The sequence below is a fragment of the Onthophagus taurus genome, chromosome 6, assembly GCF_036711975.1.
Source record: "Onthophagus taurus isolate NC chromosome 6, IU_Otau_3.0, whole genome shotgun sequence".
Taxonomy (NCBI): domain Eukaryota; kingdom Metazoa; phylum Arthropoda; class Insecta; order Coleoptera; family Scarabaeidae; genus Onthophagus; species Onthophagus taurus.
Window position 1 is genome coordinate 12,283,140 of NC_091971.1, and position 22,292 is coordinate 12,305,431.

The 22,292-nt window shown below is 31.4% G+C and overlaps 1 protein-coding gene across 1 annotated transcript; it reads right to left on the reverse strand.

The window, feature by feature from the left end:
- Positions 1-280: 280 nt before the first annotated feature.
- Positions 281-21,972, reverse strand: LOC111424285 (protein AF-10-like). Its single transcript, XM_023057785.2, has 13 exons — positions 21,132-21,972; positions 18,180-18,259; positions 17,935-18,099; positions 17,669-17,866; positions 16,983-17,606; positions 11,394-11,760; positions 10,857-11,340; positions 10,615-10,795; positions 10,389-10,557; positions 2,394-2,561; positions 2,152-2,335; positions 1,949-2,093; positions 281-1,890 (listed from the first exon to the last, which is right to left on the reverse strand). Exons 1-13 carry the CDS (start codon positions 21,238-21,240, stop codon positions 1,834-1,836), a joined length of 2,931 nt encoding a protein of 976 aa, XP_022913553.2. The 5' UTR covers positions 21,241-21,972; the 3' UTR covers positions 281-1,833.
- Between the last annotated feature and the right edge of the window lie 320 nt (positions 21,973-22,292).

The window sequence follows — 22,292 nt, forward strand, 5'->3', positions numbered from 1 at the left end:
TGGTTATTCTGAAAAATTGTAAACGATTGATAGCATCAAAACTAACATTAAGAATAAGAGTAAGCATTCAGAATGGCTTGACGTTTGATAATGTTAAGGTGTATTCGGTACACTGCGACGTTCGCTGTTGATTTCGCTATCATTAATCATTTCACGTTTTCTAGTAATGTATTTCATATTTCGCTATCTGTAAAGACAACGAAGATATAGGCTTGTAAAGTATGTAGGTGGAATAACAAGGGTAAAATATTGTATCTTTGAGATTTAAAAAAAAATACAGTTTAAATTTAAGTCTATATTGTATTTATATTACAAAAAAAAAGTAAAACAAATATCGAATTAAAAAAAAACAATAGTTAAAAAACTTAAAGAGACGTATTAGACAAAAAATAGTGTATAAAGAATTAAAAAATTGGAGACGTAAGTTTATCGTTTTTTTTGCTTATTTTTTCTTTTTAATTAATGTTTGTCATGATTTTTTGTAAATTCGTTAAACTCCGCGCTACATGCTAGTGATATTATAAAAGTACAAAAAATCCCAAAAATATTTGCAAGAAAAATAGGGATCATTGTCGATCTGTTTATTTTTTTTTACAAGTCTCTCGTATTTTTCCACTAAAAAATTACTATTGCTCACTCGATTTCGCCCAGTTTTCACACCTACCTACTTCTTTTTCTATTAATATTTACATTATACACTTAATTTAATCATTAACTAATATGGCTATCAGTTTAAACTGGCTTTTTCCTTTTATTATTTTAAAAGTAAATTAATTAACTACCTATACAAAGATTACAAAAAAAAATCCTTAAAAAAATAGCTCAAACTTAAAAGTCTTAAAAACAATATTAATAAAAACCTTAATTATTTTTCTTTTTAATAATTAATTAATAGTATTCCCAAAAAAAAACTACTTCCCTGAGTTGTAAAAACTAAAACTATATTTTTTTTAAATTTTTTATATTCGCTTAGAAATTACCGTTTATTACTCTTAATTCTAAAAGGTTTTTTTTAATCATGAGCAACTTTTTACGTTTTTCTTTTTTCTGAAATCATTTTTTTGTTTTGAGTGGTTTTAGGCACTGAATAAAGACCAAGAAAATTAATTACAACAAAAACAAAGATTAAGTACAACCTATTTTAGTTAGAACAAACAAAAAAACTTTCGTATCAAACCCAAAACAATTTTGACTAGATGTTATATATAGTTTTATTTTAATTATTTGAGAAATGGCAGTGACAGGCTAAAATTAAATTAATCTAAATTAACCCTTTAACACACTTATTTAGCAAAGATTATCTTTAAAATTGTATGTTCTGAATTATTTTCAATATTAAAAATTAAGTTAGATAAAAAAAGTTAGGCTATGTTATAACAAAGCTATATAATATGATGTGAGTATTTACTTTTCCTGCATCTCAAAATCACTCAGTACTTTTCTCAGTAATTTTAATTTGAACTCAAATGAAATATCGCGAATTAATTTCCCAGAACACCTTAAAGTTAATAAATTAATAAAATTGAAGTGTGATAAAGGGTTAAATGAATTCTTTTAAACTATAAACGAACGACTTCAACAATTGGTACATTGGTTAAGTACATACAGAACACAAAACTTAAAGAAAAAAACTTATGGTAAAAAGGAAAAAAAGAATAAAGAAACAAAACAAAAAAGTCTTATATACACTTATTAAATACACAATGATTCTGCATAAAAAAGGAGAAAAAAATGTTGACCTTAATTTACATCGACTACTTTTATGTACACTGTAGGATTGTTTTAACGCAGGTCTAAAAGGCGTGTTATGCTAAAAATTTCGTTCTCTGTTTCTCAGCTGGGTTTATTCACTGATTGGTGGTGAACGTCTGCATCTCTTCTCATCAACATCTAATTAATTGATTAAAAAATTGTAAAAAAAAATAAATTAATTAATTAACTCAATTACCTGTTGCGACACCGTTGATGAATTTTGATAAGAAATTTGAAACTGTTGTTGCGATCTTGAAGACGTTCGATTTGTAGTTTCACCTGAACCCTGCCTTATTAAACCACCAGATGAATAAGAAGATGGATTAGCAGCCGGTGAATGTCTAACAAAACCCAAAAATATCATTTTAATTCTTTTGCTTTTATTTAGTTTATTTTTACCGAACTGATTGTGGACTTGGTTGAGGAGGTTGTGCAGAAACAGGACGAACAGGCGAATACGGATCGGGGGGCAACCCATTTTCTATTGGGCCTCCCTGCGTCGATGAATGCGTGTAATTAGAGTGTCTTTGTCTTGAATTATCCACGGAGGGGGTTGATGAAACATGAGGATGAATGTTATTTGCTATAAAAATCATGTACGTTAAGAAAGTAAAAATAAATAATTAGTATAAATTAATTACTTGTATGACCATGATTGGTTTGGGCGGTTGGTTGAGTTACCAAAGGTAAAGCTAATCGAGCGTTTATAGCTAATAAATGATCTCTTCGTTGTACTAAGGCTGTGACGTGTTCTTCAAGACGCAAATTTTCAGCTCGTAATTGATGTAAACACGTCAATAATGAAGCAACTGGAATAATAAAAAAAATTGTTAAATTAAAATTAAGTATTATTACTTCTAAAACAGGATTTCACAACCAGGAGGGCACTCTTCCCTAAGGGAGGCCTAGAGAGATGATGACAAGGTCTTTTTACAAAGATTATTATACAGGATGTATCGTCAAAGAAATTAAATTTATAGTTTCCTGTAAATTACGGTACTATAACTAAAAACAATTCTACTAAAAATTTATATAAAATTTACTTTATTTTCTAATATGTAACATTCTAACATGTTAAACTTTTCGTAATCCATCTTAAAAAAACAGGATTTTTAATTTGACACTTCATAAAATTTTTGAATACAAACAAATGTTGCTTTTATTTGAATTAAATTAAATTATTAAGTCATTTAATAATAATATTAAATATTAATAAAAAATGTGAAATAATGCAATCTATTCCAAATTTTGTGTAAAACAAATATAAATTAAATAGTTCAACAAATGCACTTGTTTTAAATATCAGAAATATATCTTTTTAATTTTTAGTTATAATTTACAGGAAACTGTAAATTTAATTTCTTTGACGACACTTAAAAAACGTTTATTTTTAGCTTTATTCTAAAACAATAAAACTTTTCGTAATCCATCTTAAAAAAACAGGATTTTTAATATGACACTTCAGAAAATTTTTTATTTGAAAATGTTGCTATTATATTTGAATAAAAAAAATATATATATATATATGAGCGCCATCTATCAATAATTTATTAAGTCATTTAATAATAATATTAAATGTTAATAGAAAATGTGAAATAATGCAATCTATTCCAACTTTTGTGTAAAACAAATATAAATTAAATAGTTCAACAAATGTATTTGTTTCAAATATCAGAAATATGTTTTCTTTTAATTTTTAGTTATAATTTACAGGAAACTGTAAATTTAATTTCTTTGACGACACTAAAAAAAAGTTTATTTTTAGCATTATTCTAAAACAATAAGAAATAGAAGTGTCAAACCCTATATTTTTGTAATCAGAAAAAAATAACGAATTTAATAAGCGAATAATCAGTGGTTGTTTCCATTTAAAAAAACGAAAATTGTCATGATATCTCAAAATCTAAAACCGAAAACATTTTTTTGACAACGGCATCAAATTCTCTGTAATAAAGTGTCCATATAATGTTTTAGTTATAATACTCCACCTATAATAAGAACCAAGATAATTGCATTTGTTGGTTTTACGATATTTTCAATTTTGGCCTCTAGGGGAAAAACAAAAGACGATAGCGCTTTGAGGTTTTCAGCATTAGCAGTTTCTCGAAAAACGATATCATGACATATCTTGCTATTAACCCTACTCAACCCAAGTATCACAAACACTACTTATGGCGGCCCGACGTCTTCGAAATCGTCCGAGATTATTTCTTTGATATAAGTAATCTGCTTTAAAAGAGTAAGTATTGTTCATGATACTTGGGTTGGGTTGGATTAATAGCTGGGTATAAGAAATAATCTCGGCCGACTTCGAAGACGTCGGCTGCCATAAGTATTGCTCATGATACTTGGGTTGGGTTAACAGCTGGGTATAAGAAATAATCTCGAAGTCGGCCACCCCAAGTATCACAAATAATACTTATGGCGGTCGACGTCTTCGAAGTCGGCCGAGATTGTTTCTTATATCTAGCTATTAACCCAACCCAACCCAAGTATCACAAACACTACTTATGGTGGCCGACGTCTTCGAAATCGTCCGAGATTATTTCTTTGATATAAGTAATCTGCTTTAAAAGAGTAAATATTCTTGGCGCATATTTTAAATGTTGTGTTTTATCAGTATTGTTTCTTAGCTTATTGTTATGGAACCATATTTTGGCTGTTTCTAAGCCTTTGTCTTATAAATGACGTATCATCAGCATACAAACATGTCACTTTGGATGCTACATATATTGAAAGGCAGATCATTGATATAGATAATGATCAGCAGCGGACCCAACTTGTTCACTTCCACCAGCTGCTGTCTCTCTTTCAAGTAGGATGTTAATAGTTTGTGTGGGATGCCTCTAATGCCATAATAGTACAACTTTTGGAGTAATATATTGTGATCAACAGTGTCAAACGCTTTACTGAAATCACAGCAGGTAAGTTCAACATATTCTTTGTTATCAAATGCGTTTAAAACAGATTCTAAAATATGTCCTGAGTCTAGTTGCTATTATGTGATTAAATATTTTCGAAATTGTTGATAGTATGGAAATAGGACGATAGTTGCTTATTACACCTACATCTCCTTTTTTGTGTACAGGTATTATTTTTGCTACTTCCAATTTTTCTGGAATGTACCCACCGCAACGCATTCATTAACCCTTAACGAACGAACGCCGCCATACTCGGGACATATTCGCGTATTCTAACAAGGCGCTCGTTCGTTAAGGGTTAAAAACGTACGTTAGCGGATGTATAACTTCTTCGATTATTGTTTTAAGCAAGCTTGTTGATAGGTGGTTCCATATTTATTCCATATATATTCTTTGTTTTTCAATGGTTGGAAGTAAAAAGATTTTATGTTACATATATTCATATTGTTCATAAGAGATGTGATATCTGTAACTGGAATTATATTGCCTGGTACATAAATACCTGCTTTAACAAAATCTTCATTTATTTCTTCAGGATCAACCTTTATTCCATTATATTCTTCTCAGCATGAACAATGAACTTTTTGTTTGCTTCTTTCTTCGCTTCCCCTACCATCTGAGTGTATTCCTTTTTATATTTTCTATATAGTTGATATGATTCTTCGTTTTGGTCATATATATACTATCTTCTATATCGCTGACTCCCTATCTAAGCAATGAGTGGCGAGCGTTTCCATCAAAAGAAGACGGAATGATATATGTTTTGTCTTTGTCGTACCCCCGTGTCGCGAAAGCGCTAGCGCGAATCGTAAATTTTAAAGAGTTTGAAGTGTTTCGCGCGTATTTTATGCAGCTTTAAAATGCAATTATTATTATAGATGGTTTACTTTAACTATAAATTATCACTGATGCATCAAATAAATTAGAGTATATGTACTCTAAATGTTTATAAAGAAAAATGTTTCAAGAAAAGGAGGACTTTGAATTCTTTTTTATTACACTGAGACCTTTCCTTCTACCTGCTCAACCAATTTTTAGGACCCAAAAATATCTCCACTACTCTTTTTCTTTTTTATTTTACTTTTAACACATTTGCTTCACTTTCTTAACAAATAACAATTACATTTTAAATTGCTTAGTCCTAAAATATGTTAATAATTATGTTATTATACACATGAAACCTATAATATACATAACTAAATATTTAGATTTTAGGTTATGTTTATGTCAAACATTTATTTGTTGATTTATAAACATCAAGGTCATCAGCTGCTATTAATTTTTAATTCACCGTCCAATAAGATAAAAGCGTACTCATCACGTGTTCACACATGTCTCTTGAGTCGACGGGGTACGACAAAGACAGATATATATATATCTGCACTCTAGTGTTTACACTCTTTTGCTGCCTTAGTCAGCGATATAGAAGATAGTATATATATGGTTTTGGTTAACTAGCGCCATGGTATAATGCATTTAAAGTAATTTCCATTTGTTTGATTTTCGGTGTCAACTAGTACTTACATTTATTGATGTCATTATAGTTTTTTATTTTCTTTCTGCTTTCAGGGAAGCATGCTTGGAAATATGTGAAGAACGCATGGTGGAAGGTATCTTTGCTGATACCTGATACTTGGGACGGCCGACATCTTCGAAGTAGGCCAAGATTATTTCTTATATCCAACTATTAACCCAACCCAAGTATCACGAACAATGGGCCGTCATATTGTTCTTGATACTTGCAGCGGCCGACGTCTTGAAGTCGGCCGAGTATCCAGCTATTAACCCAACCCAACCCAAGTATCACGAACAATATTTATGACGGCCGACGTCGTAATAGCTGGATATAAGAAATAATCTCGGCCGACTTCGAAGACATAGGCCAACCCAAGTATAACACACAATACTTATGGCGGTCGATGTCTTTGAAGTACTCAACCCATGTATCACGTACAATACTTATGGCGACAGGAGATTACTCCTTGTATCCAGGTATTAACCCAACCCAAGTATCCCAAGAAGTATCAGTATTTCTTATATCAAAATAAATAAAAATTTTACTAATGAAAAAATTAAAGGAAGGCATGCAAATTTTATTTATAATGCGGGAGACTCGGCGAACAAACCGTTGGGAAATCCTGTTCTAAAATATACTACTAGTAAATACAGGGTGGTTCAGGTTTTAATCGGGAAACTTTACTAAGATGTAGTACTTGCCAAAATAACACAAGTTTTTTATATCAACTTTTGTTTTCGAGCTATGAGCGATCAAAGTAGAGCCAAAAATTTACATTTTGTTTTGTATTTCGGCTGTAAGTAAACCGTAGAATTTGAAACGTTGTACGTATTTACTACTGGTTAAGACCTAATTTTCAAGCATACCTTAAACTTCCCTAGTACCCTCTAAGGCGATGAAATTCACAACCCCCCTTTTTTTTTTCTATAAAAACTTTTTAACGCTATGGAATATTAACATAAAAAAATATGGGTTGTAAAGCTCATTCTTTAGTGGTACTTTTTTGTCTCTTTAGTATTTTCCTTAAAGTTAATAGTTTCCGTGTAAAAAAATAAAATATCGTGCCATGTACAGGGTGGTTCAAATTCGATGTCCGAATAGGGTAACTCGGAAACTATAAAAGTTAGAAAAAAAGTAGCTTACATCTCATGATCTCGTTTTTCGAGAAACTGCTAATGCCGAAAACCTCATAGCGCTATCGTCTTTTGTTTTTCCGCTAGAGGCCAAAATTGGAAATATCGTAAAACCAGCAAGTGCAATTATCTTCGTTATTATTATAGGTGGAGTATTATAACTAAGACATTATATGGACACTTTTTTATAGAGAATTGGATGACGTAGTCAAAAAAATTTTTTCGGTTTTAGATTTTGAGATATTATCACAATTTTCGTTTTTTTAAATGGAAACAACCACTGATTATTCGCTTATTAAATTCGTTATTTTTTTCTGATTACAAAAATATAGGGTTCGACAGGTCTATTTCTTATTGTTTTAGAATAAAGCCAAAAATAAACATTTTTTATAAAATTTCCATCTAGTATCATCGGCGAAATTAAATTTACAGTTTCCTGTAAATTACGGGGCGGTAGGTAAAATCTAAAAAGTTAACAATTAAATAAGAAGATAACTTCTGGTATTTAAAAACAAATAATTATGTTTATTACACCAACTGTTAATACGGAAATATTTAATGACTTGCATTGCTTCACACTATTTTATTAGCAACTTGATAAATTATTAAGTGGCTGATTTTAGAAATTGTAGGTTTACTACATACCTACATTTCTTAATACTTTATGAATAACTTTTAAAAATTTCTTTATTTTTTTTTTCTTTATTTTCTTTATAATACGATTTTGGTCTAGGCTTTTTAAAAGAACCGAATGTTTTTAAATTTTTTTCTAAACGACTAAATATTTTCGCATTTGGCTGCCTTCTTTCCGGGTATCTATTAAAATACAACTCTGCAGCCAATTCACTACTTTTATTTTGTAATATGTAACATTCTAACATGTCAAACTTTTCAAAGTTTTCGTAATTCATCTTTAAAACAGGATTTTTAAAGTGACACTTTTTGAATACAAACAAATGTTGCTATGTTTATTTGAATTCAAAAGAAAAATATATGAGCGCCATCTATCAATAATTTATTAAGTCATTTAATAATAATATTAAATATTAATAAAAAATGTGAAATAATGCAATCTATTCCAACTTTTGTGTAAAACATATATAAATTAAATAGTTCAACAAATTTATTTGTTTCAAACATCAGAAATTTGTTTGTTTAATTTTTAGTTATAGTACCATAATTTACAGGAAACTGTAAATTTAATTTCGTCGATGACACTAGATGGAAATTTAAAAAAAAAGTTTATTTTTGGCTTTATTCTAAAACAATAAGAAATAGACCTGTCGAACCCTATATTTTTGTAATCAGAAAAAAATAACGAATTTAATAAGCGAATAATCAGTGGTTGTTTCCATTTAAAAAAACGAAAATTGTGATGATATCTCAAAATCTAAAACCGAAAAAATTTTTTTGAGTACGTCATCCAATTCTCTGTAAAAAAGTGTCCATATAATGTCTTAGTTATAATACTCCACCTATAATAATAACGAAGATAATTGGACTTGCTGGTTTTACGATATTTCCAATTTTGGCCTCTAGGGGAAAAACAAAAGACGATAGCGCTATGAGGTTTTTGGCATTAACAGTTTCTCGAAAAACGAGATCATGACATGTAAGCTACTTTTTGTCTAACTCTTATAGTTTCCGAGTTAGCCTATTCGGACATCGAATTTGAACCACCCTGTACAGCTATGTGCCGCCATATTTTGCTAAAATTATTCTAAAAGTTGGCAGTGAGAACTTGTAAGTTTCATCCTCATAATTGTTGATGATTATTAATAATTTTTGACTGTTATTAAGCAATCAGGGCATCAAAGGTATCAATTTTTTAATATTGTTCTTATCCTGCCTTATCTTATTTATGGTTTTTCTTACGAAAATCACAATTAAGTGGTGTTATTTAGTTAGTACTAGATCTCAGTAAGTGCAAAACTTCCATAGCCAACTATAAAGAAATAGTATATTAAAAAACAAGTTTCGTAAGACACGCTTGAAATGCACGAATTCAAGTTGAAAAACGAGTGGCGAAGCCACGAGTTTTTTAATGAATGAGTGCTTTAAGTCTTATGAAACGTGTTTTTTATGCTATTTTTTGTAATTCGCGTTTTTATCCTTTTTTTTTAACAAAAATAAAATAAATTTTGACAATGTAGGAAAATAGGTATGCAGCAGTTGGTAACACCGTAACACTTGAAAATAGAAATTTGAATTGACAATTAGAAACTGTCAAAACACAAAATGTATTCACCTGAAAAGAATGTTTCATGTACACCTCCTAAAATAAGAGAAATTGTTCAGTGTTCATGTCCTCATCATTGTGGATCTTGTATTCGATGCTAAGAACGTGTTTAAACATCCATAGAAAAAAATTGTCACATTGACAACTAGAAAAATTAATGACCCAATGTCACCAACTTGAACTGCTTCCATAAAATGTTGCTAAAATCTAATTACAGCATCGGATGCTGTAAGGAGAGTCTCATTACAGCACTTGTTTGAGTACTGTTAGAGCTTTCGTTACCGTCGCGAATTACAAAAAAAATTTTTTTAGTAATAGCAACGCTTTACAGTACAATGTAGCATATTTTATTTTTTTTACGTTAAAACTATTATCTTTAAAGAAAAGACTAAAGAGACAAAAAAGTACCAATAATGAATAAGCTTTACAACCCATATTCTTTTATGATAATATTTCATGGCGTTAAAAAGTTGTTATAAAACAATCAAAGGGGTTGTGAATTTCATCCCCTTAGAGGGCGCTGGGGAAGTTTAAGGTATGCTTGAAAATAAGATATTAACCAGTAGTACATATATACAAAATTTCAAATTCTATGGTTTACTTATACCCGAAATAAAAGATAAAATGTAAATTTTTGGCTCAACTTTGACAGCTCATAGCTCGAAAACAAAAGAGTTGCAAGCCTATGTGTATATAAAACACTTGTGTTATTTTGGCAAGTACTACGTCCTAGTAACGTTTCCCAATTAAAAACTGAACCACCCTGTATACACGAATCCTATCAAAAGACGACGTTGTAAAAGAAAATTCATTAATAATATTCTTACTGTCAAAATGTTGAGCTTGTTCCATTAAAAATTGTGAACCTTGTTCCCAATGTCTCTCAAGTAATTGTTCTAATGTTTGTGGTAAAGCTCCAGAATTTCCACCAAGCATTGAAGATAATCCACTACCGCCAGAAGCGGTACTCGATCCACCAGTACTATTTGAACGCACCTACACAATAAAAAATAATTTATTCACTAAACACAAATATCATTAAAAAGTTAATACCGATGCTATAACTCGGTGTTGTAAAGGAGGTCCAACTAAGTTACAAGAAGCCTCATTTGGCGTAAATATACTATGGGCTTCCAACTCAGAATTTAGATGATCCGACATTTTCTGCGCCATGTTCGAATTAGGATTCAATTGGTTCCCCAACATATGCGGAGCATGTATTCCATTTTGAAAACTAAAAGAAAAATAATTGATTTATTATTAAAGTGATATTTTTTCAGAATTAATTCACTTACACTTTAACATTATCTTTAGAATCCTTAGGATTCGCCGTGGAGCACACAGATGCCGGAGCACTTTTCCTCCCCTTTTTCCTACCGTTCGAAGGCGCTGATCCAAGACTTTCCGAACTTGGCGAACTCGGCGGAGATTCTTTTATCGTACTCTGAGAAAGTCCACTAAATGAACTCGCTGCGTGTTGCGCAGTTAAATCGAGATTCGATTGCGACCTACTCGCCCTTTTCGTCGTCATCGTCGAATTCGTTGCTAAACTTGTACCTAACGTGTGAGAACCACGTTTTCTTCGTGGTTTTTCCTTTTCCGTCGATTCAGAACGTAATCTTTTCGCTGGAACTTCCGGAATTGGCGTTATCCTTTCAAGGTCTACTTGCAAAGTACTGTTTGAAGGTATTTGCTTTTCATACGTTATTTTTAAACCTCCACCACTCATTTCTGATGTAATAACTCCGCTTTGGTTATTATTAGCTCCAGGCATTATCCCTAGAAAAATTTTAAATTTGGTACATCATGGAAATTAAGATTATTGAACTAACCAGTTGCAGGAGGGCTGGAAGTAACGCTTGGGCTACGTTCTTGGAGACCTAAAAACGGCGATGAAGCCGCTGAAACCGACTTAACTTGATTATTAACAATATGCGCGTGCGGACTGAGACTAGCGCTGTGTAAAGGAACTGATACCACCAAAGAATTAACAGCCGGTTGACTTAAAGGTGCTGATTGAATGATCGACGGTGTCGAAACTGTCGTCGAAATTCGCGTGGGACTCGTCGATGTAGTTATTGGCACTGGTTCCGGTAACACTGGTGTTGGAGAATTGTTGGTTATCGTTGGAGCAACGATTGTGGGAGTCGTTGATTGCTGATGAATTATTGAAGGGTGATTTATTGTATCGGTTTTAACCTGAAATTTTTATTAAAACAAAATTTAAATTAACATTGTAACAAGAAATACTTCCTCTGTCCGAAAATAATTGCTTCAATTCAAAGAAACGCAAAAAATAAAGATTTACGAAGCAAAACTATATTACTTATTTAAATTGAAAATATAAAAAAACAATAATTTAAACTATTTATTTGTAATACTTAATTACTTCTATTATTTAAATATTCTTGAGCCATTTTAATAGCATTTAATAGACAATAAAGTCCAATTAGAATGATTGAGTCTTAATTTCATTTTGTTTAGGTGTTTTAATTTATAACTATGAGTAGTAAAGTTTCTCTGCTTATACTCCAGTAGGATTTTTTCACTGCTTCAATTAATTCATCGATATTTCTTTATGGTAGTTGATGTTGAACTGATTGAATGGAATTGAAAAAACCTAAATCCAACACATTCAAATCGGTACTGTAGGGAGGTTCCGGTTTTAATAGTTAGTGAAGAATCGTTACTGTACAAATGTGGCTTTGCATTATTTTGAATGTTGAAGTTGAATGTATATTGTGTCTTTCTTAGAACCAACAGGCCACTTGTCCCGTATTGCAGGAATTAAATTATGAAGAATCATTTTCCTTATTTATTCTTTGTTAACAACTTCCACAGCTCATGAGCAGTTTCTCATAGCTGGAGAAGAAGATGTAAATGGCCAAATTCCTAACTTTCCATGCAAATACACTTTTCTATGAAAATCCCAGCATAGACGAGCAACTGCCGCCATAAACATTACTTTTGTAATAATTTTACTCTTACAAGGTCTATAAGATGTTCTTCTTCAGGAGTTATCTAAAAGCTTCTTTTAGTTTTGGTTATATAGAACCATTTTTTATCAATATGTATACAGGGTGTCTCAGCGAGGCGTTTCTGGGGTTCTGGCGAAAATAAAAATTTGAGAATTCAGACTTAAGTATTATCAACTACGATCTCTTCGACTAAAATATTTTCAGATTTCTTGCACTTCCGATTATACCGGAAGTCGCCACCTACTTTCTTTTTTGAAATGGAACACCCTGTATATTTTTACATATTTGGATTTGTCTGTTTTCAAGGTTTATAAATAACTTTACTTTTTGCAATTTGATTCGGCCGTTCTCGAGTTATTCGAATTTTTCTAGAAAAATCTGCTCCAGCAGACATTTGTTCAAAAAATCAGATATCAATTTAGGATTCAGAACATGCTTAAGCAACATGATGGAGTATGTTTTGGTGCCGAGAACGGCTGTCTAGAACGTTTGGTCACTTTACTATGGCACGTTAACTTTTCAAAATTTAGAAGTACCATAACTTCATTTTTTAAAATGGTCGTCTTCGGTGTCTCATTCTACATCTTTTATATCCCATATGTCCCATACCTAACATTAATAGTTTGGGAGATAATTAGGGTTTTTTTGAAAAATGCACACATATATGGATATTTAGCCTAGTGTGCCATGAAAAACAAGCCTTCTCAATGAGTTCTTGTCAAAGACTCACTTGTTTACGTCACTTGATGCATGTGAGCTAATAATTATCTGTTAGTTCCCTTAATATTAGTACTGAAAAGTGTTAAAATCGATAACAATAACGAAAGTAATATTTACACAAATCAAGAAATTCTTAATTTATTTTTTATGCATGAAAAGCGCGGCAAAGTTCGTAGTATGATTCCCAGATCTTCTTTGGCAGCTCGAATTGAGGTGTTGGGACTGGGCTTGAAATAAGCCAAGGTATTCACCTCTTCCGTTGCATTATCTACTATATTTTTTGGTCAGTTTAGCAAAAAAATTGCTTCTATTCTTCTAAATTTACCTTTTGTCATCGGAGGTAAATGTGGATAATTTTCATTAAACATTCTGCAAGTTCTACTAAGAACTTTGTCGCACTTTTCGTGCACAAAAAATGAATTATGGATTTCTTCATTTGTATAAACATTATTTATGTTATTAATATCCATCTTAACTGGTTTTAGACTCACAAACATCAAACAACGTAAATCAGACTTGGCGTTTGTCAATAAGTCATTAAACATTTGTTTTCCATGGCACACTAGGTTAATATTGATATATGTGAGCATTTTTCAAAAAACCCTAATTATTTCTTAAACTATTAATGTTAGGCATAATGTAAAATGAGACGCCGAAGACGACTAAGTAATAAAATATGGGGGGTGCAATTTAAAAAAATGAAGTTATGGTGCTTCCAAATTTGGAAAAGTTAACGTGTCATAGTAAAGTGACCAAACGATCTAGACAGCCGTTCTCAGCACCAAAACATACTCCATCATGTTGTTTAAGCATGTTCTGAATCCTAAATTGACATCTCAAAAATCGAGTGTTCTATGATTTTTTGAACAAATGTCCGCTGGAGCAGATTTTTCTAGAAAAATTCGAAGAACTCGAAAACGGCCGAATCAAATTGCAAAAAGTAAAGTTATTTATAAACCTTCAAAACAGACAAATCCAAATATGTAAAAATATACAGGTGTTCCATTTAAAAAAATAAAGTAGGTGGCGACTTCCGGTATAAGCTAGAAATCTGAAAATATTTTAGACGAAGAGAACGTAATTGATAATACTTAAGTCTGAATTCTCAAATATTTATTTTAGCCAGAACCCCAGAAATGTCTAATGACCGGTCTCGCTGAGACACCCTGTATAATTCAGCAAATCTTCGAAATACCCTGACGGTAATAAAAACTTTAAACAAAATTCAATTCGTCGCTTTTTGCTTCTTCAGTTAACAGTGGTTTAACAAAACTAGTGATTCTTTTTATTTCTTTTCCTTTCTTTAATCTGTCATGTACAGGGTGGGCAAATTTGGGTGTTATTATAGGCTATCTCAGAAACTATAAGAGATACGAGAAAAGTAGGTGCCATGTCCCGATCTCTTTTTTCGAGACTAATCCAATCCCGCAAAGACCAAATCTCTATCTTCTTTTGTTTTTAAGTTATAGCCAAAAAATCAAATTTTAGCGATTTAAAAAAATTCTCATATTTCGTTTATTTTTGAAATTAGAGAAATGGGGTTGATACGTTCTTAAGGCACTTTTTAAGTAGAATATACTGACGTTGAAAAATTTTAAAAATATTTGATGATTTTTGAGATACAGCACAAAGTTGTGTTTTTTTAAATACAAGTTATACTTGATTATGATGTTAATGAAAAGAGCATATTTTTAGCTTTCCAATGATGTAACGCATGTATGGTTCAAAATTTTGATTATAGTAGGCGGGTTCGGACAGTAATTACTACTTAATTGCTATATGGTTTTGCATGAATACGACAGAAAGTTGCTCTTGTACCATTATGCAGGATAAAGTTGGTTTTGTACCAACGAATAAAAACTTTGAATAGTTGATTTAAATTTCTCAATGTCTTATCCCTGACATTGTTCACCAATAAAAAATGATTTGTATAGTAGACGCCACGAGAGCTGGCAGTAAATCATCGTTTTCCGCTCTTACAAATGCTATACGTAGTTCACAAACCGCTAAAGAGTAATTTGTGTTAGAAAGAGATAGCATTAGTTTAATATGTCTGCTGTACAATTCAAATAGACACGTCGAAAAAGTACGTCTGTTCTTCTAAGGGATGTAACTCTATAATTATAACCTCAAATCGAAACGTCTTGTGAGCGTTGTCATGAATCGTTAGTGTTTTCACAAGCCGAAAATGAAATAAATTAATAATTAATGAATAAATTATGAATCACTACTTAAATAAAACTTACTTAATCCCTTGCAAAAATAATAACCTTTTAAAGTATTTGTTAAATAAATAAATAATTACATAAATTTTAGTGTAAATTAATATTAACGATTGTTTGCTGCTTAACCTCTCCTAAATTTGACAATGTTTGACATATAACCTCCATTACTAACCTAACATACATTTAAATGTATGTGGTGAAATAATCTAAGTCGTCCGTCCATATCTTGATTCATACCATTTTTAAACGTCAAGTCACTGCCAGCTCTCGTGGTTTCTACTATAGATAAAGTTTGTTTATTAAAAATACAAGAAACGTATTAATTAATGAATAATTAAATATGAACAACAACTTCAGGAACTAAACAGTCACAGACTGTGTCATCTTCTACTAAACTTATTGGTTGTAAGGTGAATGAAATTTTCGGTAGTATCGTCCCAGTTTTCCCCAATCATGAGATTTAGAATTTTTTTCCATATTAGCAACCTTTTCTTTTGAAATTGGGTGAGATAGAGGTAAACTGGGCAGCGGACTTTCCATTGAAACGATGTTTATATGGGATATGGAGCCTTATCTATCATTTTCAAAGATCATTTTTTAATTTTATCGCTTTATGTATTTAAAGATAATGAGGAATTTCGAAAAACTTATGAATGAAATGATCAGTAAACTCACGTTACTATAGTAACTAAGTGGCATTTACGTTTTCCTCGCCTACTATAATTAAAATTTTGAATATTAATCTTTAATATTTTAGAATTAAAAAATAACGCTTATTTTCCCCAAATACACCATGCGTGCAATACATCATTGGAAAGCTAAAAATATGCTCTTTTCATTAACACCATAATCTACTATATTTGTAGTCTACTATACCACGAAAATGTAATTTGGACGGCCTATACGAACGAAAGTTGACGCATCTCTTTTTTTTCTGACTATACTTTTTGGTACCTTACATGCGTAAGCTAATGAGCTTAATGTAGTTCGTTAATACAAAGAAAGAGAAGAAATGTTTGCAATTTGCTGGCTATAATCTTTGACTTTACGTCCACATCTTTTTTTAAGGGAATCAACATTAATGACAGAATTGTTACATTAATGCGCCTCGTTTAAGTTTTCCTTGACTGACATTTTGTAATAAATAATGTAAGATTTGCTTACGTTGGTCGTTGTTAAACTTTCTACACTTTTTGCCACCTGTTTGAATTTATTCCGAAATATTTTTGTCCATTTTGAATGTATAGCGTTAAATCGCTCAAAAAGTCAAATTTGACATAAGGAAACTAATTATCAGAAAACAAGTGCAATAGCTAAGTCAGTTTTGGTCATAGCACACTTTGATTTTTAAATTGTCTACCTTATGTATCTAGATAAATCGCTTGTGCATTTCATATTTACAATAATTTTTACATGAGTATAATTTTTACTGTCTGAAATGTAGCAACTATTATCAGACAGAGGAAGTAAACATATTAACTTATTTACTAAAAATCACCTTTTTAAGTTTATCATTATTTTCTATACAACTCAAATTATCCTTCTTTTCACTACTTGTCACAACCACAGTACTAGTTTCTGTTACAGTAGCAACCCCGACCACTACATTAACACTATCACTACTTCCAGTAACAACAGAAATAGGTGTTGGAGTTCTAGAATTCGCTTTCCGTTTTTTCCCTTTACTTTTTTCGTGTTCTTTAATTTCCTTTAAATCGTCCCCGTCTTTAATATCCCTTTTTTCACCACTTTTACCGTCAACTGGTTCACTTATAGCACTTGTATCGTCCGTCACGGAATTATTCTTAACACTTTTAACACTTGCGCTACTCGATTTGGATACTTTTTCCGAGCTTGTTTTGCTGCTGGAGCTATGAATAACCTTTTGGTGGCTAGATGATTTTGAAGATGAGCTCGATTTCGATGAGGAAGTCGATGTTTTGCTACTTGAAGATGATTTTCTTTTCGAAGAGGTTGATGTTGAGTTATTACTTTGGGTGGGTTGAATTGGTTTCGCTGTGGTGGAATTTTCCTGTTCGCGTTCCGAACTTGAATCGGAATGATGATTTTCCGCAGAGACCGGTTTATACGGGGGTATTGTTTTTACGTTACCACCTTTTTTCTAACAACAAGAAAAAATAAATTTGAACAAAATAAAATTGTTTTTAAAATAAATTCTCTTACCAATTTACTATAATGATGCTGACAATAACCACAATACTTGACATTATCTAGATAATTTCCTGCTTCCTCGCAGAGAAGTCCAAGTCCTTGGGCGCAAGTTACATGAAATTGTTGCTTGCAACCAGATTTATTGCACTGCATGCAAGCTCCTACTGAAGCTTGGGATGCTTTTCCGCTTTCTTCACAAATATAACAAGACTATAAGCATACACGGGAATTATTAGTAGTTATTGATTAAAAAAATTAGTGAGGATTAAAAAAAGAACCTTATTAAATCGTTCAGCAGGTATCATCTGCAATTGAATCGGTTCCATTGTAGTCACGTTTCCAAATCGCACCTCTGGTATATACAGGGCGCAAACTACGTGAGCCCACGCAGAAGTATCGGTGCGTTTTAATGCACCATATTTGCTTGGACAAAGTTCGCATTTCTAAATAATTAAAAAACAAACATTTTTAATCGACTAATTTCAATTTTGATTTTAGTATTTGAGGTTATTAATGAACTTACTACTTTAACAGATCGTTCTTGACTCTCACATTTACGACAATACCACGGTCCCGTTGGAACAGTCACAATTCCGTAACAAGCTAAAAAAATCGAAAAGAACTCAATTTTCAATTATATGGATTATTATATTACTTAAGTACAAGGTGGTTCAAATTCGATGTCCGAATAGGCTATCTCGGAAACCATAAGAGTTAGAAAAAAAGTAGCTTACATGCCAAAAACCTGCCAAAAAAATAAACTTTTTTTTAGTGTTGTCAAAGAAATTAAATTTACAGTTTCCTGTAAATTATAACTAAAAATTAAAAAGATATATTTCTTATATTTAAAACAAGTGCATTTGTTGAACTATTTAATTTATATTTGTTTTACACAAAAGTTGGAATAGATTGCATTATTTCACATTTTTTATTAATATTTAATATTATTATTAAATGACTTAATAAATTATTGATAGATGGCGCTCATATATATTTTTAATTCAAATAAACATAGCAATATTTGTTTGTATTCAAAAATTTTCTGAAGTGTCAAATTAAAAATCCTATTTTTTAAGATGGATTACGAAAAGTTTAACATGTTAGAACGTTACATATTAGAAAATAAAGTAAATTTTATATAAATTTTTAGTAGAATAATTTTTAGTTATAGTACCGTAATTTACAGGAAACTGTAAATTTAATTTCTTTGACGACACTAAAAAAAAAGTTTATTTTTAGTTTTATTCTAAAACAATAAGAAATAGACCTATCTAACCCCATATTTTTGTAATCAGAACTAATAACTAATTTACTAATTTAATAAGCGAATAATCAGTGGTTGTTTCCATTTAAAAAAACGAAAATTGTCATAATATCTCAAAATCTAAAACCGAAAAATTTTTTTTGACTACGTCATCTAATTCTCTGTAAAAAAGTGTCCATATAATGTCTTAGTTATAATACTCCACCTATAATAATAACCAAGATAATTGAATTTGCTGGTTTTACGATATTTTCAATTTTGGCCTCTAGGGGAGGCATCGACATGTAAGCTACTTTTTTTCTAACTCGTATAGTTTCCTAGATAGCCTATTCGGACATCGAATTTGAACCACCCTGTACATACAACCAATTGATGTTAATGACTTAATTTTAGTACAATTTTATAGATTAACGTAATTTCTATATAATTTTTTATTAAAACTAATGCACTTGGCCTAATATGGTGTTCCCCAAAGATATATTATAATCTCTTAGCTGCACATCTTATTATTTAATGAGGGGTTGAATCTCAAACTTGTAAGCATACCACACGATTTTGAGAAGAAACAAAAACTTCTACGGGTGTCCCGCAACGATTTGTACAATCATTAATTCTAATTTTTTTATAATAATTAACCCCTTCATGTGGAATTAGAAGAAACAGTTTTGAGAAACATTGATGAAAATGCCTTAACCAGCATTAGAAAGATTTCTGTACAAGAAAACAACAGTTTACTGCAAGGGAGCAGTTGCTTTATCCATATCACTACAACACTTTTCAAGCTTTAACAGAAAATTATAATAATAATAATGCTTCCATATTTTTTTACAAAATGAGCTTACTGAGGCATTTGATTGTGCATTTTTTTCTCATGTTTAGATACGAATGATGTAATTTCTGATTACACCAATGCCTACTTCTAAGTCGCGGCGGAGGTCAGTGTAATGCACTCACTATGCACTTTAGTATGTACAGGTGTCCAAATTTCGATGGGTTTGCAGGGTATCTCAGTTATTATGAAAGATAGAAAGTTGCGGCTTTCGCGAACCTGAGCGACTTTTTTGTGAAACTTACAATGGCGCAAACCACATTTTCATAGCCCTCTTCGTTTTTGATATACAGGGAGTGTTTGAAATTTACGATTTTCAGACACCTCCTGTATCTCCGCTATCCAGAAACTTAGTAAAAAAGTAAAAACGGGTTCTAATAGATTTTTTAGTGTTGTCAATGTATGCGTATGAGCTACAATAGATTGTATGATTTCGCTTTTTGAACGTTTCAGATTCCGTCCATCTCATCTCTTGGGATGGAAGAGCGATGACGTCGATATTTGTCAATATTATTTCCATTTAGACACTTTTTACTTCACTGGAGTCCTACAGCAAAAGTATCAATCATAATAACAACTTTTCTGGTACATTGTGGTAGCTGGTTTTTTCATAGATTAATATTTCTTAATATTTGTGATTCACGATTTATTCTGCCATTTTCCAACAACAAGAAATACATCTATAGAAATGGATGGCAGAGACTGAAAGGATGACTACACAGAGAAATTTGCCCAAGTAGAAGACAAAATATATTTAATCAGGTAACTGATTATTAAATTAATTGATAATAATCTTTGATAGCAAATTTTCAATTTTATAAAACTTCCTAATAAAATACCTTTGAAAATATGATGTGACTTTGAATTTTCCTCGAGTTTTATAATAATTCAACATATATAAGTGACCAAGACATCCACTTTTGCTTTTACTCTTCTAAGTGAAATAAATCATCAAAAATATTTGAAACCATTCTTGTGTAATTCGTGATTTTCTTATTTTTCGGTGGGTGTTCAAATTTGATATATCAGCGCCTTAATTACTAAATGTTCCTCCTATTATGAGCAGAATATCTTTCATAAATGAGAAATTAATAATTTTCAAATTTATATTAAATTGAGGTTATGTTTTGATTCTTAAATTGTGCCAATACTACCAACTCAAATGTGGCTAAAAATAAAACAGTAAACTTTGAGTTTCAATATACTTCAAAATAAAGTTAATAAAAATACAATACAAGTATTATTTTAAACAATATTTTAAATTAAATAGATTTTTACATATTTTTATTGTAAATTATTATAAGCTTTAAAAAAACAACCCCGTATAACTTAGACTTAACAATGTTTATAGATAGGTAATAAAAATCACTTAAAATAGTTACCTTGGTGTACAGCAACAGTGCACGATTGTCCATCACAGTAAACAAGCGGATTTTCAGGCCATCCTCTATCATCAGAACAAACACAACACCCTCCTACCATCTCCTTCATAATGCAGAACCCAACTCTTTGCTAAACTAGCGAACAGACACCATCCCAACCTAACATTGTACCCATGGCACCAAGAAAAACCCGAAAAAACGAGAACATCTCGGAATTTAACTTTAAAGCCATCCTACTCATCCGAGCGAGTGAAAACGATAAATGAAGAGGTGATGTTGATCACCTCACTGTAAACCCTCATCATTACATAATTTTAGTCCAAAATTTACGAGATATTACAAGTTCTTCCTCACATCCCTCCAATAATACAGCTGTCCAAAACAAATCGCTTTACCCTCGCATAAACAAATGCTACGCGATCGGCATTTATTTATTTACACTATTTCCATCGGTATTGGCGTCACGTTGGCTTCGTCGATGGTGGCTTTGTTGTAGTTAGATTGGAAGTCGCTGGTGGATGTTCGTGGGGCCTTGTGGGGCCGAAATATGATGGAGTTGTCGACAACGGGGTCACATTACACACAGGTATACGAGAAAAACGCGCCGTAAACACATTTTACGAGAGGGAAACCATTTTGTTTTTTGTAATATTTTGCCTCGTACCGAACGCGACGCATGCGCACCTCGTCGCCTCCAAGTGGGCATTAGAATGAAATTTTTTTGAAATTTCTCCCCCGACAGACACGGAAACGGTTTCTTTAACTCCTTAACACCATCAATTGCCTAATTATGTAACTTCGTTTATAAACTAGGTCAACGGCGAACTCGTGAAGTCGTTTCATTCAATTTACAAACATAGAATCCCGCGCCTCGGTTGCATAGTCAAAGTGGATCAAGGATAAGGGATCATCGAATAGAAGAGAAACGCACTTCGATTTAGTAAGACGCAGGATGAATTTCTTAAAGGAAATGTGTTTATTTATACGTGTCGGTTTTAATATCGAAGTAATACATTTTTATGTCAAAATAAGTAAACAATCTTATTTCATTTTAAAACGGCCACTTAAAACTTAATGTGTTTATGATAGTTTTGTTGCATAATTGTTTATATATTAAAAGGAAAATTTATCTATTTATATTTTTTTAGGTGCTTAAAAGGT

Bases quoted from the DNA above. Each gene is read 5' to 3' on its own strand.
- LOC111424285 (XM_023057785.2), bottom strand. From the start codon at position 21,240: ATGAAGGAGATGGTAGGAGGGTGTTGTGTTTGTTCTGATGATAGAGGA. The intron at 18,260-21,131 runs GTAACTATTTTA...CGATTTTTTTAG, and splicing joins CACTGTTGCTGTACACCAAG to CTTGTTACGGAATTGTGACT. The intron at 2,094-2,151 runs GTAAAAATAAAC...GGGTTTTGTTAG, and splicing joins CCAAGTCCACAATCAGTTCG to ACATTCACCGGCTGCTAATC.